General features: G+C 49.3%; 1 protein-coding gene across 1 annotated transcript in view; it reads right to left on the minus strand.

Moving 5' to 3' along the window:
• Positions 1–800: 800 nt before the first annotated feature.
• Positions 801–18,602, minus strand: part of mgat3b (beta-1,4-mannosyl-glycoprotein 4-beta-N-acetylglucosaminyltransferase b) — a gene marked incomplete at its 3' end in the record, with an annotated part of 53,535 nt that continues 35,733 nt past the window's right edge. The window contains exons 2-5 of the mRNA XM_079998878.1: positions 5,429–5,831; positions 3,363–4,021; positions 2,073–2,355; positions 801–1,298 (exon numbers count right to left, since the gene is read on the minus strand). Of these exons, the coding sequence (XP_079855004.1) occupies positions 801–1,298; positions 2,073–2,355; positions 3,363–4,021; positions 5,429–5,830 (1,842 nt within the window). The 5' untranslated portion in view covers position 5,831. The remainder of the gene's footprint in view (positions 1,299–2,072; positions 2,356–3,362; positions 4,022–5,428; positions 5,832–18,602) is intronic.

Here is an 18,602-nt window from a genome sequence, read left to right on the forward strand (position 1 = left end):
CACACACACACACACACACACACACACACACACACACACACACACACACAGGCGGACCACAGCAGGCCCGGCGTTTGGGAGCTGACCCCTGTTAAGTGCCTCCGAGGTGCAAGGTCCAAGGTGCCCGGTGGGGACGCAAGACGCCACAGGCAGACAGGCAGACAGGCAGACAGGCAGACAGGCAGACGGCGTGTGGGGGAGGTGGTGAGAACTTTGCCGGCCTGGATCGCAATTGACGGCGTCATTTATTGATAGCTGTGCACACACATACACACAACCCCACAGGTGAAGGCTCAAACCCTTCCGCATTAAGCAGAGGCTACCCTCAACTAAGGACCTCCACCCGTCCCTCTTTCTCCCCCACCACACCCGATCCCACCCCCACCCCCACACCCACAAACACACACAGGGATGGAGGTACACATGGATGAGAATCGGCATCATGAAAAAAAGCCCGGATCTGAAAAGAAAAGTAACGTTTCTCTTTGAGACAAATGTGGATTCTTCTTGACTGGAACCCGAGCGGGACGACAAACCCACGCACACGCGCACACGCACACGCACATATAATCCATGGTGGACGTGAACTCTTATTCCCTTTTTTAAAACACCAACAAACCATTTGTTGTTCTGGAAGTGGAGGTTTGTGCCATGAGAGTGGCCCTGCATGGGTCCTACTCCGCCGACAGGTGGAGTTCACCCCGCCCGCCCCCACCCCTGTGCCCCATCCTGATCCGTCAGGGAACTGGTGTGCCCCCCCGCTGCACCCTGCCTCAGCCCCTCCCCCCTCCCCCCGGCCCTTATCCCTCGCCCAGCCCGGCTGCTCGGGCGTAGGGGTTGTCCAGGAGGTAGCGGTAGCGCTCGTAGCGCTCCAGCATGTACTTGGGGGCGTACATGTGCTCTTTGGGGTCCGTGGGCGGGTACTCCTGCAGCGAGCCGTCGAACCAGCCGCCCGTGCGGATCAGCTCCCGGATATAGTTGAGGTCGCGCTTGTCCTCGTAGTCGCCCCAGCGCGGGAAGTCGCCGTTCTGCGCCGACACGAGCTTGAAGTGGATGCCCTCGGGCGCGAAGCACCAGGAGCAGTGCCAGCCGGCGAAGTGGAAGGGGCTCCCCACGGACCACTGCACCAGGATGTGGCCCGTGTCGTTCTCGTACTTGCGGAAGCCCGGCATGGTGTAGTACTCGCGCCGGCGCAGGCGGATGCCGTCCGTGTCGTAGACGTCGCGGAGCATCCCCACCGTGCAGCCCGACACCACCTCCAAAGAGCCCAGCTGCTTCCAGAAGAACCCGTACAGCGACTGGAGAGCAGGAAGTTAGGAAATATTAATATGCAGATTTTGATACGCTTCGTTTGTTGCGCCATTAACCCATCTGCCGTCGCCTCCTTACAACCCTAATGACTGGAGGGGGTGGGTGGAGGGCAGACTCCATTTGTATTGCGGTTTGCGCTGTAATGCGTCACATTTCCATCTGCTGTTTTCCCAACAAGGGGGATGCACACGCACAATCTCATACACGTCATTAACATACTGTATGTAACTTCGGTGAGACAGGTGACTTGAGTGCACATGTACTACAACATTCAAAAATAAGGAAATCACGTCCTCAAATGTGTGAACACTCGGCACGATGTTTATGTATTTTCATTTTTATCGTAATGAACAGAAAATGCAAATTGCTGCCATAAAAGCGAGTCAAACGAGGCTTATATAAAAAAAAAAGCATCAAATAAAATGGATTTTATTTTTTTATTCCTTCATCCAAACTTCATTCATTGACTCAAACTTTTAAAAACGTTAATTAAATCTGAATTTTTTATTTTTTTTTCATTAAATTAAACTGGAACTATCGATCACAAATAATATCATAGGAGTCGGGCATTTTGAAACGGCACATGTTTCATATGGCCATCCCAATATCATACCTCATGATCACACATTTTCCTCATATCATGCAGGCCTGACTTTCGCCGCACGCGCACGCACGCACGCACGCACGCACGCACGCACGCACGCACGCACGCACACGCACACGCACACGCACACACACACACACACACACACCTTAGCTACCTTGCGCATGTGGATGGCGAAGGGCTCGGTCCAGCCGTCGAACAGCTTGAGGAAGAGGAGGCCCTCGTGCGCCGGGATCTCGTCTGCGTCGTTGATGACGAACACGTCGTCGGGCCGCAGGCCCACCACCCGCGACATCCCGTTCCGCGTCAGGAAGGTGCGTAGGTAGTCGTCTGCGATCCAGCCGTCCTGCCGCCCGCCCTCCGGGAAGTGGTCCAGGAACACGTACAGGATCTTATGCCGCATGTAGTCGTACGTACCATTGAGCAGCCGCCGCAGGAAACTGGGACAGAGGGTTTTTTTATTTTAAGAGAGACAAAGCATAAGGGAAAAACTCTCATTTAGAGTATCACAAGTGATCATTTTTTTAACATCTCATCATCCGATTCAACGACCATGTTTCCATCCAAATGTAGGGGAACGTTAACACCAATGACAGGAGTTTTGCAGCGTTGTCAAGTTCAAACTTCATAGCTTTCAGGATTTATATGTTCCAATATCCAATAGATATCTCTTGTTTAAAGGTGGATGTGTTTCTATACTATAATTGTAATTATCTGTGTGACAATTAATTGTCAAATACAATTTAAAGATGGTGACAGTCCTATGCGTGTGTGTGTGTGTGTGTGTGTGTGTGTGGTTTTCTTTTGTGACTCAGTGCTGGATTTCCAGTATATGAGTCATATTTACAGTAATTGAATCCTTAACCCTGACGGCGGCCACACCGACGCTGAGAGGAACCAATTAACTTGTCTATATGCAGAACGTGCTGTTTTCACGCATATGCTGATGGAATGCCCCCACCCCCACGCACCCACCCGCCCGCCCGCACCCACACACACTCTCTCTGTTTCGTCCCTCTTGTTACAAGCTGTAATTCAATTCCATCCCAAGGATATTTTTCCCCGTTGTCGCCGACATGTACCTTCCCATAATTGTTTCGTATTATATTGCCGAGACTTCAGACTGTGGAGTGTTGGACGCAAACAAAAGGTTTTAAGTTGCGAAGACTTGTTAATGACTCAACATTTCGGAGCCTTTGTTGAGAAATTTAAAAAAAATAAACAACCGCCTCCTGAAAAAAAACACGCGCGCACGCACACACACACACACACACAGACACACACACACAGTGTTGGCAGACTTGCGAGAAATCTGTTGTGTGTCTTATTAGTGAATATTGAATTAGAAAAGCCGGAACACTCTAGTTTAAATACCTGGTGAAAAATAAAAAATAATCAGCATGTTGGGATGGAATAGTGGAAATAATTTGCACGCACACACCTGTACCTCAGGGGGCGCTTCTCTCCGTAGGCGGTGAAGTTGGACTCGCACACCAGAAAAAGGTCGACGGCCTGGGCCAGCTCGTGGAAGCGGGCGTGCAGCAAGTCGAACTCGTGGTTGATGTTGATGGCGTTGATGACCCGGCGGGGCGTCTCCCTGGGCGTCAGCCGCTCCTTGGTGGGCAGGTTGGAGTGGTACACCATGGTGGGCACCCCGCAGTAGGGGCCGTGCCAGCCGGGCCGGCACACACACTTCACCAAGCGCTTCCCGCCATGGGCCCTGGGCTTGGCCTTGAGCGGCCCGGTGCTGGACGGCTGCTGCTGGACCTCCAGCGGTCTCCTCTGGGCCCCGGGTCCCGTGGCCGTCCCCCCCTGTCCCAGACCGGCCTTCCCCGGCTCCTCCTTGGGGACGGCGACCTCTGTTCCCCGCCTGAAGCAGAGGGCTCCGGCTTTGGTCCGCACAAAGTAAGGGTTTCTGTCGTCCTGGAGCTGGTGGGTGCGGGTATGGAGGTCTCCCATGGACTCCAGGGGGTCGGGGACCGGGGCCTTGTGGAACAGCCCCCGGTACTCTGCCTCAGGCTGGGCGTTCGCTACCTGTATGTTTTGTATAACAGGCTGGGCTGGGTGGCTGGGATTCCAGGGTTTGGGGTGGTCTTCATCCCTCTCCTGATAAAGGTAAATGTAAAAAAAATATATATATATATATATAGTATACAATCAATATCAGCCCGTTACCGATACCAGAACTGGGGCCGGTTGTAAAAACTGTTTTGTAGCTCAGTCCCGTTGAAGTTGTTTTGTCCTGCAGGTAATACTAAAATAAAGAGCTGTACTGGCTGGTAAGTCAGCTGACCACAAGAGAGCACCATATCAGCCTGGCTGACATATAAAAGAAGAACACACTCGAGCCTATTGTCACAACGCTGAGCCATGTGACATGTAAGATTCCTTATCAGTGCTCCTTATTTTTAGTGGTGTCCTGAACATATATATAGGGCTCTCGCAATACAAATTATATACAAATGATTCCAAAGGTTTCACATGCTCTTCCTGCACTGAGTTCCCCACAGAATGTGACACAGCATTATACATATTACATACGGTCATTAACCCCCTACACCTGGTTGCTAGGGAACAAAAACCAGTGGAGCTCAGAACGCAACCACTCTTGTACGGTGGCCTCAGATGTCACAGAACAATCCCCCACTACTGATATTTACTGTTATTGTTGCTTAATGTGTGGTGGAGAGTGCCAGGCGAGGTGCGGGAAAAGCATTGGCCCGGCGTAGCTGCTCCATCAGTGTGTGGGTGGAGCGCAGGGCAGTTTAAGTATCATCGCTCCCTCAGAGCTATTTCACTGAGGCAGGAATGTGCTGTTGAGGTCTGGAGCCGCCAGCCTTCCACAACACAGAGCAAAGTCAAATACACACTGTGCTTTCGACATCCCACCATATTCCACACAAATAGACACGACGCTGTAAGGAAATCATACTTATGATAAAAATGGAAATAACGGGCCGTAGGCTAGATATTTTTTTGTCACCAATTCAACCATGGCTCCAGATTATGAGGGGTAATGATTTAGAGCCTCTAAAAATCGTAATTGATGGTTTGTAATGTAATTTAAAGGGCAAAAGACAGAAGTCTAGCGGTAGATACGCTACAGTATTCATTATATTCATTGTATTCATTATATTAATAGGATTACTTTCATTATTGTATGTATTAAGTTTTCGTATTGGTATTACTACTTTTATCATGGTTTTTATGCACTTTATTTTTCGCACAGATTTTTCCCAGCTGTGTACTGTACTATCTTGAGTAACTGTTCACAACAATGTCCTTTCGGAAAAATAAGTCAGGTTATCCTCACTTATACTTTACTTCAGAACAACTGCAAGCTGACCATTGACCGGACTCCATGGTTTACATTGTGCTACTCCCTTAAAATTTGTGTTTATAGATGTTAACATACATTTTATTTCGTTTTTATTGCACTGTACTGCCGTGGACTGGAACACACCTGGATTCCCCCCCCCCATAGAGTCTTTTATCTTATTTTCTCTTAGTTACCTCGGAGGGCGTGTCTCCCCGTTGGCTCTCCTCCGGCTTCTCCCAGGAGTGCGGGGGCGCCGGCTCCTCCCTCAGCCTGATCTCCAGCCCGGCCGAGCCCACCATGCCCCGGCCTCGGTCTCCACCGCCTCCCCCTCCGCCCCCTCCGCCCCCGTCAGGCGGGCGGTGGGCCGGCAGCGGGGGGGCCTCCTCGGGGGAGGCGGGGCTGAGCGGGGTGGAGGCCGCGCCCCGCTCCCTCCAGAAGAAGCCGGTCACCATGATGAAGGACTTGATGTTGGGGTACGGCGCCGAGAGCTCGCGCAGCAGCGACACGTAGTGCAAGGCCTTGTAGTAGTGCAGGAAGGAGATGACGCACAGCCCCACCGTGCACAGCAGGAATACCCGCTGCCGTCGCATTTTCATCCTGGGGGAGGGGACAAGGGAGGGGGTGGACGCCATGAGCGCGATGACAAATCTTCACAGATAACGAGAGTTTCCTGATTTATTCGCAACATAACAAAACAGTAGGTGCTGGTCTCATCCATAGGGCCCTGTCTCAATATTCATCCAGCCGTTTGACGTCTCCTGCGGGAGCAACAGTCTTAGAAAATAAAATCGCTGAAGGTTGGAGAAAGGGAGGGGCGGAAAAATAGAGAGGAAAGACAGAAAGAAAGAAAAGAGGGAACTGTGGTTGTTCTCCACTCCATTCCAGGGATTACCATAATCTTTGACGGTACAAGGGGACGTCAACCAATGGCAAACCGCCCAAATCTAATCCTGTTTGTCCCCAATTGGCTTATCCATTTCCCAGTGGCCGTTCCCACCGTTGGATTATTCATAAAAATGTATTAAAACAAACAAACAAGGGAGAGAGTAGAGCTGCAAATCTGAGAGGCTCCGGATCCCCCCCTCCCTCTTCCTGACAAATATGTTTTTTGTGTGTTTTTTGTCAACGGCACAAGAAAGCAACCAAGCAATTATTGGATGGAGAAGACGAGTGATCCACCTCCAACAGAGTGAACAGAGAACAATAAAGATCACATAAGTCAAATATTTATTTAGAGATCAAATCAAATTCTGGTGTCCTTAACTCGACTAAGAAAAGGGTACGGCAGATTGTGGTACTGTGGCAAGTTCTCTTGCGCCTGTTTTACCCATCCATCCATCCATCCATCCGTCCGTCCGTCCATCCATCCATCCATCCATCCGTCCGTCCGTCCGTCCGTCCATCCATCCATCCATCCATCCGTCCGTCAATCCGTCCATCCATCCATCCATCCATCCTTTCCTTCCATCTCCCCTCCACCACCTTTCAGCACGTTGGGCTTAAATCTTAAGTTGAGTTTGAGTTTGACCCATCAGCGACTGAGCCATGGGAACTCTCTGGAATGGAGGGAAAATGAGGGAGGAAAGAAAGAGAGAGAGAGAGAGAGAGATCAGAGAACGGAGAAAGGACAAGGGATGAAACCAAAGCCAGAGGAGTCGTGTCCCGGCCAAGGACGGGGGAGAGAACGGAAGAAAAAAAGAAAAGAGAAGGGAAGGTGAGAACAGACAGTGAGGCGATGGATGGATGGATGGATGGATGGATGGATGGAGGGAGGGATTGGGGTGAATAAGCGAGGGCATCAGGGGGCTGCAAGGTGGATAAAACTCCTTTAGGAGGGGTGACGAAATAGGATGAAAAAGAGCACGAAACTAGTTCTACTGCAACTTGTTAACTACGTGAGAAACAGTCAATATTACCATAAAAGCACGATGGATGGATGGATGGGTGTATAGATGATGGAGGGATAGATGGGTGTATAGATGATGGAAGGATGTATAGATGATGGATGGATGGATGTATAGATGACAGATGGACGAATGGGTGTATAGATGATGGATGGATGTATAGATGACGGATGGATGGATGATGGATGTATAGATGATGGGTGGATGGATGTATAGATAATGGGTGTATGGATGGATGGATGGATGGGTGTATAGATGATGGATGGATGGATGGATGTATAGATGATGGGTGGATGTCTAGATGCTGGATACATGGATGTATAAATGATGGGTGGATAGATAGATAGATAGATAGATAGATAGATAGATAGATAGATAGATAGATAGATAGATAGATAGATAGATAGATAGATAGATAGATAATGGATGTATGTATGTATAGATGATGGATAATGGATGGACGGATGATGATAGATATATGGATAGATATATGGATGGATGATATCGTTTATCACGAAGAAGTTGAGCTTTCTGGGCTCCAGTGAGGCTCTCTCCCACGCTCTCACTCAACAAGCCCCAATAGCACAGTTGGCATAAACACATGAGAGAGAGAGAGAGGGTGGAGTTGTAAAAGTAATCCCTCCTCCACGTTACGAAGCTTTAGCTCGATTAATTTACTACGCTGCTTTCAGCATCGCAGGTTTCCATTTATGCCAGAAAAGCAGATTCACTAATATCCCAGCTGGCAGGAACATGCAAAACAAACAGTAGACGAAGAGACTGAGAGCGAGGGAGAGAGAGCAAGGGAGTCTGGTGAAAAGGTGACATCTCAATCTAAACCTCCAAGTGAAAGAATGAAAGAAAGAAGAAGGAACAGTACAGATTTTAGTTCATAATAGAATAAAAAAAAAATATATATATATATAAAACAAGCAAAACGCATTTAATAATGATTAAAATAAAAAAATGCCAATGAAAAGGGAATCATTAGTCACATTATTTTCCAATCGTTAATTCTCTTTAATTATTGGTCTGAAATTATTTGTCTTGAACCACAAGCAGTTATCACGGAACTCCAAATGATCCAATGATTTAGGACCCGATGCAACAGATCACGCACACGCACACACACACACACACACACACACACACACACACACAGTGAAAAGCAACCTCCCCCAATGCGACCGGTGTGACGGATCCGCGGGGCCTCCACAATAACGGTTCCCCGCTCGCCCCGGGGCAAGCAGCCTCGGGCCTGCCCGGCGTCCCCCTGGTCAACCTGCGCGGAGAAACCCCCCCCCCCCCCCCCCCCACCACCCCTCCACCCCCGGTCGACCCTCCTGTTGACCTCCGTCAGTTACAAAAGGAGTACGTTTCGGCAACCATTTGCGCAGCGCCTCTGATTCGATCATCTCCTGCCGTAAGGGCCGCTGCGCAAGCACTTGGAGTGTGGCAACCCCGGAGGTATGTGGCTGACGGTGCAACCTTGGCGGCTGTAAACAAAACAAAACGAAGAAACAAAAAAAACAAAAACGCACCGGGACCGTGTACGACGTTCGGCGGAGTGGAAGAGAGGAAAGGAAACGGAACCCGACTCATCTCCCTCGCCCCACACTGGGAAAAAAAAAAACACAAATAAAATGAAATAAAAAAATAAAAAAACAGAAAACAAAGTCCGCTCGGCGCGGGAACGCTCCCCGCACCCAGACCCGCGTGTGCCGCACGCCCGCCGACGCCGAGAGGACTCACCACACGGGGCGACACGTTGTTGCCCGAGGCGGGGAGACCTCCGTTACCCCGGGAAGGTTGTCGCTTCCCCGCCTGCCGCACGGGCTGCGGCTCATCCTCCAGCGTCCACAGTGCCGTCGCTGGGGAACGTTCTCTGTTCTCCCTGCCACCACGACCGCTCCGCGCCTCTGGAAACAGGGCGGCGGCGGATGAAGTAGTCGAACTAAAAAGGCAAATAAAGTTGGAGGTGCGGCTGAAAACGCGGGCGCAACCTCCGGAAGAGATAAGAAGCTCGATACTGAGCACGGGGCAGGTAAACTGAGAAGAAGCCTGAGCGGGTTACTGGAAGTCACATAACCAATCAGGTCCTGAAGAAGAAGAAGAATAATAATAATAATAATAATTAATTATAATGATAAATTATTAATAATAATAATAATAATAATAATAATAATAATAATATAGCTGCAGGCAGCAATGCACTTGGTCCAGGTTAGTCGCAGCAAATGCACAAATGTGAAAACAAACCAAAAAACTGAAATAAACCAAAACGAAACCGCCAACCTAACGTAAACAGGAACCCCCCCACCCCCCACCCCCATTAACCACAAATAATATGTTCACCTTCCTTCAACTCTTGCAAACATTTCGCCATCGCTTGCTGGCTGCTCGCAAAAAACGTGCATGCATACCCCTCAGATGAAAACACGGCGCCATTGTGAAATCCTTCACGGGAAGTTTGCAGGCGACAGCTAAAAAAAACAAAAAAAAAAAAACCTCCCCATATTTCTTGTCCAGAGTTCCCATTTCTCCTGACTTGCGTTTCTAACTGGTCCTGGGCGCGCGGCGCAGCCCGGCCGTGTTCATTTATTGTCAGTTTGTTCATATTCCTCACAAAGGACGTGTCCTTGGTGTTTGTGACGCAGTTCAACACGGAGAAGATGACGTCTCTGAAGAGAAATGCACTTCAAATATGCTTTATAGTTGATAATTATCTTAACTTAAAACAAAAGACGACGCTTAATTGCAAATGGCACAAAAAAGACAAAAACAAACGCCCTTCTCTCAGGTGTCCCCCTTATTCATGGGAACAGCCATTATCATGGAGAAATATGAATTACAATCCTGGCGCGGGAGCTGAAGTATGTCGGCATTGCCTGAGCGTCAGTGCAATGTGTGGTAAAATCTTTGATGTGTACGTGTCGGTACTTTGATGTATATGACCGTCACATTTAATGCAGATCAGCCATCGCCAACCCTCTGTATGTTATGTTGCAATTTAATCGGCTGATGGCGGACAATCCATTTATTTGGACCAAATTTGTCAGAGAAAGAAACAGGCGGAAACGGAAAAAACATAGCGCCACCCATGCCCAGACATTTTGGGTAAACTTTGAAAATGAACTGTGGCAAAACCATGGGGCGTTAGAAAAAAATCCACTGGATACATTTTATTGCAGGCAGTCCAGACACACCGCGGTCGAACTCTGGTGAGCACTGGACCAAATACAAAATGGCAGCCATTGAAAGTTATACGATTGCCAAAGCGCCACCTATCGACCAAACTAAGCCATATCTTTCACAGTGCCTCAGAGTCGCACCCTGCATATATCTACCAAACTGGATGATGATAGGACAATGCATTGATGAGTTATGGCAGATTAGGTAAAATAGGCCCCACCAACACATTTTTTGTCAACTGTGAAAATGTATTGTAGCCAAACTATACCGAGTAGCAAATGTCCATCGGATAATTTGTATTGGGGCAGTCCAGACATGCTGTGGTCCAAGTCTGATGAACACTGGACCGCATTGTGCTGAACCCCTAATAACTAGTCAATTCCCGGTGAAATTCTAGGAGTTCTGACAATTTCTCACAATCCTTTTTTTCCCCTCTTAAAATGGCCTTGAATTCTTGGTTTAAAGTCACTCAAAGCAATTCTCAAATGAATCTCAAAAAACGGGTAACATGAGCGCATGCACTCCTTCCGCGAGGGCGGAGCTGCAAATGCATTCACCAGTTATTTGGCATTTGGATAATTTAACAGCCGGCATCTGTGCTTGGAGCCTTACATCCATTTCAAATCTGACCGCATCCATTTTCCTGCTGCCAACGTATGAATCTCTGCGCGACGGATCCCGTTCAGGTTTCCGATCGATGGCGTCGTCATCAACGGCAGCCATGTTGGATTGGTGATTCCGGGCCCCTGGCGTGAGAAATGAGCCGGTTTTAGAGCTCCAAAACGTCAGTCCCCACCCACTTTTGCCTGGTTCCGCCGATCACTTCCCCTTCCCTGCCTGTGCCGAGTCACACTCTCCACCTCCATCAACCCCGTCCGTCTCTCTAGCTCTCTCCCTCCCTCCCCCCCCCCCCTTTCTTCCTCCGTCTGACTGTGTCCGGGCATCGGACCCTGGAGGGCTTGGAAATGCCCCGCCACCCGTTTGCGAACACAGCCCAAACATTTGGCACGGCAGCGACAAGGGTCCATTCCAGGTGGTAAACAAGTCCCTCCACTAACTGCCTTGAATGCGATCGGACCACCCCAATGCTGCGTTTGTGTGTGTGTGTGTGTGTGTGCCTGTACAGTGTCTACACTTGCACACCGAACTGTTGTCTGTGTGTGTGTGTGTGTGTGTGTGTGTGTGTGTGTGTGTGTGTGTGAGCGTGCGTGCGCTGCAATTAATAACATTTTAAGCACGAGTATTGCTTTTGTGTGTGTGTATATAAAGGGGTGGGCAATATAAATCTTGGTCTCCATGCAATACAAATTCCGTTGAATGCGAGCGCCCGCATGCACGCACGCACGCACGCACGCACGCACGCACGCACGCACGCACGCACGCACACACACACACACACACACACCAACAGCTAGGTACAGTTTGGGGGCTGGCACCGTGGAGGTCCTGTGGGTGGCATATCAGTAGAAAGGCCATTGTGCGTCGCCATGGCAGCAGTTAGGGTGGGGGGCAGAACGGGCTGGGTAAATTGGGCCACATGCCGTTATCTTCTGTCGTCACCCCCCCCCCCCAAACACACACACACACACACACACACACACACACACACACACACACACACACACACACACACACACACACACACACACACACACACACACACACACACACACACACGTAAAGCCCCGACTCAAGAGTTTGTGGCACCGAAAATGTTGCGATCTCAGCTGAACTCCCACATAAGTGGGATGATAAATGATGCATCACTTCTGCGTTTGCGCGTGCACGTACACAAGACGTCCAGTCTTCCTACCCTCCATGTGAACAGATCCCATATCTCCATCTGCCCTCCTGTGTGTCCACGCCAGCACAAAAAGTATAAATAAACAACTTTATGCCAAGGTCAGCATCTCGAGGGGTCATTCAGCAGCCGGACACTGTCAGGGAACTCACATAGAAGCACGGAATCGGGGCAAACTTCACAAAGCCGCCAAACTCATATCACAGAGCTGTGGAAGGACTCCAACACAGCCGACAATAAACCAGACGCTCTCCACTGGATTCATAATCCGACGGTGTGTCATCACGTGTCAGCTCTCGGCAGCCATTTTGTGGCGCAGTGTTCACGCTGCTTCTCCAGTTTCTCATTATGGTGGGGCTGTGTCAGTGACCTGGTGGAGACCCCACCCCTCCACCCGCCGCAGCGCCTGGCCTTTTCTCCTTGACGGCGTCGCTGCGTTCGGCAGAGTCAGGTCGGACTCATTCTAAAATGGAGGACGGAGGACGGGGGGGTGGGATTAGAATTGAAATGGAAGTCCATTTTCCTAATTGCATCGGTAGCCATAAAGCCATAAATAAATGAGAGTGGGGTCAGGATCATCTAAAAGGGTGATGGGAAATATCCTGCATAGTGATGACCCACACACGCCCATGCGTACACACCCCTTCGCACGTGCACTCACACACCGACACACCACAGCATTACGGGTTGACCGTAGCGGCGGACAATCAGCTGTTTTTGGTCATTTGAACCCAGCAGAGATTTCGGTATCAGGCAACGGCAGATGCGGAGGCATCTGCCACGCCCCTCAATCGTCCTCTGCCACGCCCCTCAATCGTCCTCTGCCACGCCCCTAAATCATCCTCTGACACGCTTCCCTCAAGCGTCCTCTGCCACGCCCTTCAATCGTCCTCTGCCACGCCTCCCTCAATCGTCCTCTGCCACACCCTTCAATCGTCCTCTGCCACGCCCTTCAATCGTCCTCTGCCACGCTCGTCCATCGTCCTCTGCCACGCCCCTCAATCGTCCTCTGCCACGCCCCTCAATCGTTCTCTGCAACGCCCCTCAATCGTCCTCTGCCACGCCCCTCAATCGTTCTCTGCAACGCCCCTCAATCGTCCTCTGCAACGCCCCTCAATCATCCTCTGCCACGCCCCTCAATCATCCTCTGCCACGCCCGTCCATCGTCCTCTGCCACGCCCTTCAATCGTCCTCTGCCACGCCCCTCAATCATGCTTCCCCCGCCATCTGCACTGCGTAACAAAACGTGGATGTCCAATGAATGGAGTGTGGTGCGCGCTTGTCTTGCGCCACACGCGTGCACGTTATCCATGTGCATCCATCACCAAAATGCGGAACACAATGCAAAACAAGATTCTCAACTTCCGAAGCACCTAGTTAGGTGGTCCATGCCGAGCTTCCAAGCTTTGCACCTCACTGGGCACCTGATCGTTTCACGTCCAGTTTGTTCAGCATCGTACCGTCTTCTCTGTTCCTCTGGGGAAGTTTGGCTCGAAAACGCAGGGGCGGCTCAAGGCCGCGTGGAAGTACATATTGAGTCTAGTCCTGCAAGATATTTCACAGAACAGCAACAGCCTGAGCAGTCTCGCAATGCCTCCGCGTGAGAACCATGTGTCCCGCTCCATCTGTTCTTCTTCTTAGCCTCGGCGCTGCCTGCAAATTTCCCCTCTCGTGACGCCGACTTAAACGGGCGATAAGCCGAGCGCTTTGTGGATGTAGCCCCCATCAGCGAGCGGTTGCTGTTTAGCTACAGGATATTCTGTCAGGACGACTTGCTCCAGTGAGTCTGCGTAAACCAAAGCTTTGGTAGCGTGAATAACACTACGGCGCGTGCGTACACACACACACACACACACACACACACACACACACACACACACACACACACACACACACACACACACACACACACACACACAGCTGGGGGCTTTAGCTCTTTCCACTAAAAGTAATCTTCTATGGACTATGAAAGATGCACAAGACAAATAATGCCTTCCTTATTTTGGAGGGACGAGAAGTCCCCGAAAAGATAGAAACCAGGGAAAGAGATTTAACGTAAGACTTAAGAAAGTGAGTCAAAGACTGACAGCAAGAATTTCGGTAGTTTTAGACATACAACAAAGCCTGTGGTTATGGAAGGCGGTAAAGTGTATTTTACCGACGATCTTGAACTCTTCAAAGTTGAACTGAGCACATGAAGAGGAAGAACCATGTAGTTCAACCATGTAGCTCTTGTATGTCCAGTAGATTGGAGAGAGTCAAGGGCACAACAAGGACAGAAATCGACCGTGATGGAGTGGCCGGGGTTTGCAGACGTGGCTGGTCAACGGCAGTCGGTTTCCCTCCGTGTCACGGATCCCGTCCGAAATCGAAAATCCGTCCAATTTCGACCTTGGAAATCACAAGCAGGTTCGCGATTCTCCCCGTAACTTTCGTGGGTAAAATTGTCCGAGGTGGACCTTGGCGGCCAAGACAAAATAAACGTTAAACTCTGATGTCACGTTATCTGAAAACAAACTGTGAACTGTCTCGCTGAAGCGGAGCGCTTATTTCGTTTGGGGGTGGGGGGGGGGGGGCTCAGCTTGGGCCGCAGGCGCCGGAGTTCACAGCTTGTGCCTTCTAATAATTTTAAGGAAAAGTGCGCTCCGATTCAATAAAATATGATATTTTACAATATGTCCACTTGATTTCTCCACTTGAGGGGGCAGAACAGGGGCCGGCGGCTCGTGAGAAGTGCCGGTCTGCACCGGCACGCCATCCATAAGAGCGGTTAACCCTGTGGATGTGATTTGGATTGTGACACCGGAGATAAAAACGTTAGAGGGAACGTGATGCTGGGAAATGATGAGCAGAAATAGGCAAAAAGGCTCGACGGGAGAAGTAGGTACAGAGCGGACACGGACCTGGAGGGCGGAGGAGAAGAGACGCGTTCCGTGGTTTTTAAAAAGTCCGGCTGATCCGGATCATCCGGCTCACTGGAAGCAGCCAGGCTTCACCCAAGCATTTATTTTATCTATGAAGCTATATGAAATATTTTGTTTATGTTTATCCCACTACAAAACAATAACATTCGTTATAATGACTTCATGTGACTGGACTCAACGTCTCTTACTGAGAAACAAGTGTTTTCTTGACAAATCGAGGCTCGATGACGTGACGAGGCCAGTGCTGGAAAAAAAAGAATAAACACCAATTTTTTTTTCTCTTTTAACCGAGAACCGATTCGTGGATTTGGAGAAGCGTGACACCCCTATCAGCGGCTAATGAGATTTCAACCTCTGAAAACAGGCGGTGCAGGCGGTGCGGAGGAGGACAGGCCCATCAACCCACAGACCTCTCCACCTCAGCCCAAACCTCAACTACACCGTTCAGATTCCCAAACTGGTTTTACTTCATTTAGTTACAACATTCAGCTCCAAACAACTGCCCCTCTACTACCCCCACTACTACCCCCTCTACTAAACCCCCTACTACCCTCTCTACTAAACCCTCTACTACCCCCACTACTACCCCCTCTACTACCCCCCTACTATCCTCTCCACTAAACCCTCTACTACCCCCAATACTACCCCTACTACTACCCCCACTTCTACCCTGTTTACTAAACCCTCTTCACCCCCACTACTACCCCCCCCACTAAACCCTCTACTACCCCCACTACTACCCCCCTACTACCCTCTCTACTAAACCCTCTACTACCCCCACTACTACCCTCTCTACTAAATCCTCTACCACCCCCACTACTACCCCCACTACTACCCCACCCGACTACCCTCTCTACTAAACCCTCTTCTACCCCCACTACTACCCCCCTACTACCCTCTCTACTAAACCCTCTACTACCCCCACTACTACCCCCTTTACTTCCCCCTCTACTACCCCCCCTACTAACCCCTCCACTACGAAGAGTAAGAAGCCTCATGGAGGAGCTGTTGATGTCGGTTCGATGGCTTTTAGTGGTTAGGGTCTCCATTTCTTGCCAGTTGACCAATGTTACCGACCACGCCTTTAACTGCCCTGTTTGCCGTGGAGGTGTGTACTCCAGTCTACCGAGGAGAATCTCTCAAGTCCATCCCTAACTTTAGCTTATTTTGAGGAACAACATATCACAACACATTTAAGAGCCTGTTAAAGATATTTACATGAGGAACGTGGACAGATTTGTTTGAATGGGTGATGTCTCCCATGAACAGCATGCACCAAAACCACCAACACAGTGTTTGACTATCTAAAGAACCACATTCTCTAAAAGGTAAAACCAGTTTAATCCACAGCCTTAGTAAGTGTGATAATTACTATGGTCTGGTCTGGATCAGACCCGCCCCGCTGTCTCTTCCATTGTGTATGTATTCGATGGTCTGCAGTGGTTGTCTGGCATTAAAGAGTATCGTCTTCCTTCCTTCCTTCCTTTTCACTGGCAGTTAAGAGGTAATGGGGGAAATGGAAATGGTGCAATGAACGGTACATTATGCTGAAAACAGCACATCCGCCTCCATTTCCCTCCTCTGTTTCCAACACTAGTATTGGTTCGATAGAAAGCCTCACCCCCAATGAAGCATTGTCAAGCAAGGTGGAGAATTCCAGGGGTGCTGTTCTTCCACCTGGCCCTGCGCTGTGACTTCCCTACGGGGCATAGGCATAACCTCCCAACTGGGAGGTTCCCCGTATTAAGAACAGGATGGTTCTCTCGCTGCATTAATAATTTTCTCCACCTCCAGTGTCAGGTAAAGGTGATATTCTCCACTCTTTGCATAAGGTTCACTGGATCTGTGAGTCAGACCTTGAGAGAAAGCCAAACCACTACAGTAAGAGGATTTCAATAATGCATGCAGGGAGACGGCCAGAGGAGGTGTGTGTGTAAGCGGGTGGGTTGGGTGAAGGTGTGTCTGTGTGTGTGTGTGTGTGTACTTAGAAGGGTGGGCTTGGGAATAACAGGGTGTGTATGGACCGCCTCCGGTGGATTTGGGGAGAGGGAGTTGGGGGAGGGATCTTGGAGGGCCCTCATTCCTCTGACCTCATCTATAATTCAGCTAAAAGACCCAATTTATACCGTGGACCTCCTGTGTGGCTCTTGCGGAGGAGGTCCACAGGTGCACATCCAAAAATTGTAATTTTCCCTCCACAAAGTGCTATTCAATCCAAAACTGCCAGCAACCTAAACCGAGTTTGACACCACTGGCTTTAACGGTTTAAAGGACAATTTGAGCACCTCCGCATGAACGTCCCACCACGTCCCATGACCGCGTACACCCTTCTGAGTCACTGTGAAGTGGAATATTAATAACACAATACCGTCAAGTAGGGCTTGTGGGGGGTGTACGGTATGTGATGTATATGCCATTTTGTTTTGGCATATACCTCTATTAATGCACAGTTAGCTAAACACAGTTTTTGATCTTAATCAGGTTTCATTCGACGACGACTGGACTCGTGTCTGCAATGAGTAATGCTTTGTTTCATTAATACCTTGGAAAGACGACATGCACATGTTCAAGCGCTGCCGCAGAACTTGAATCCTTAATCTACCCAGAGATTAAAGCATCCAGCCCCAGGTGGGACTAATAATTAAATCCCCTGTGTTCTTAAATTGGATGCGCCTGCTGTTTAACAACAAAGAACTAACATGCGGAGCAATTACAGACGAAAAGCAATCAAGGCATTGTTTGTGCAAAAAAGGTCAATCAAAGAAATGGCTCTGTTTTAATTCCAGCTTAATTAGCTTGAACGGTTTTAGCTCCGATGCAACGGAAAAGATCCTGAATACTAAATAATAACAATATTTAAAAAAGAAAAAAAATCACCCAGGGTGTAACACACCCTGTTATTCCCAAAAAAGGCCGGGATGTCCATTGAACACTTGCCAAGATCATTGTTATTACTCGTCAGACTGTTAAAAAGACCAACAACAGGAGGGGGGGGTCCTGATATAATGACATAATGGGGCGTGGCAAGTATATTAGATTGTTTCGCTTGCTTTGTGAACATATGTCTTCAACTACATGACTGAAAAAAAACATGTCTTTAGGTGAAATAAGTATCTTTCTTTTAACAGTGAAGTAGATTTCTTTCTCGCTTTTACAAAATCTTATCAAGTAAAATTCTCTGACCCCATTGGCGGATGATTTTTCTCGACTCAAGCATTCCTCTTTTTTTTTAACGGTGAAGGTTTTGAGCCCCGTTTGTATCCGTACAGCGGTTTCAGCCGACGGGCAGCACGTTGTTATGTTAGCCACAATAACGGGGCCTGGCAGATCCTCTTGACGGTAAACAAGAGAGGCTCTGCTTATTGCAGTTCTTTCCCCAGGTGTGTCATTATTTTCATGGCCGATGAAAACACCAATTCCGTCTCTCTCGCCCACTCGCACGGCTCTCCCTCTCAATCCGCTCCATCTACTGCCAAGTGGAGAATTGTTTGCCTGCGAGAACTACCACTTCTATTTGTGCCCAAAGTACTGAAGTCATTACCTTTGA

This window comes from Zeus faber (assembly GCF_960531495.2).
Source record: "Zeus faber genome assembly, chromosome: 4".
NCBI classification, from domain to species: Eukaryota; Metazoa; Chordata; class Actinopteri; order Zeiformes; family Zeidae; genus Zeus; species Zeus faber.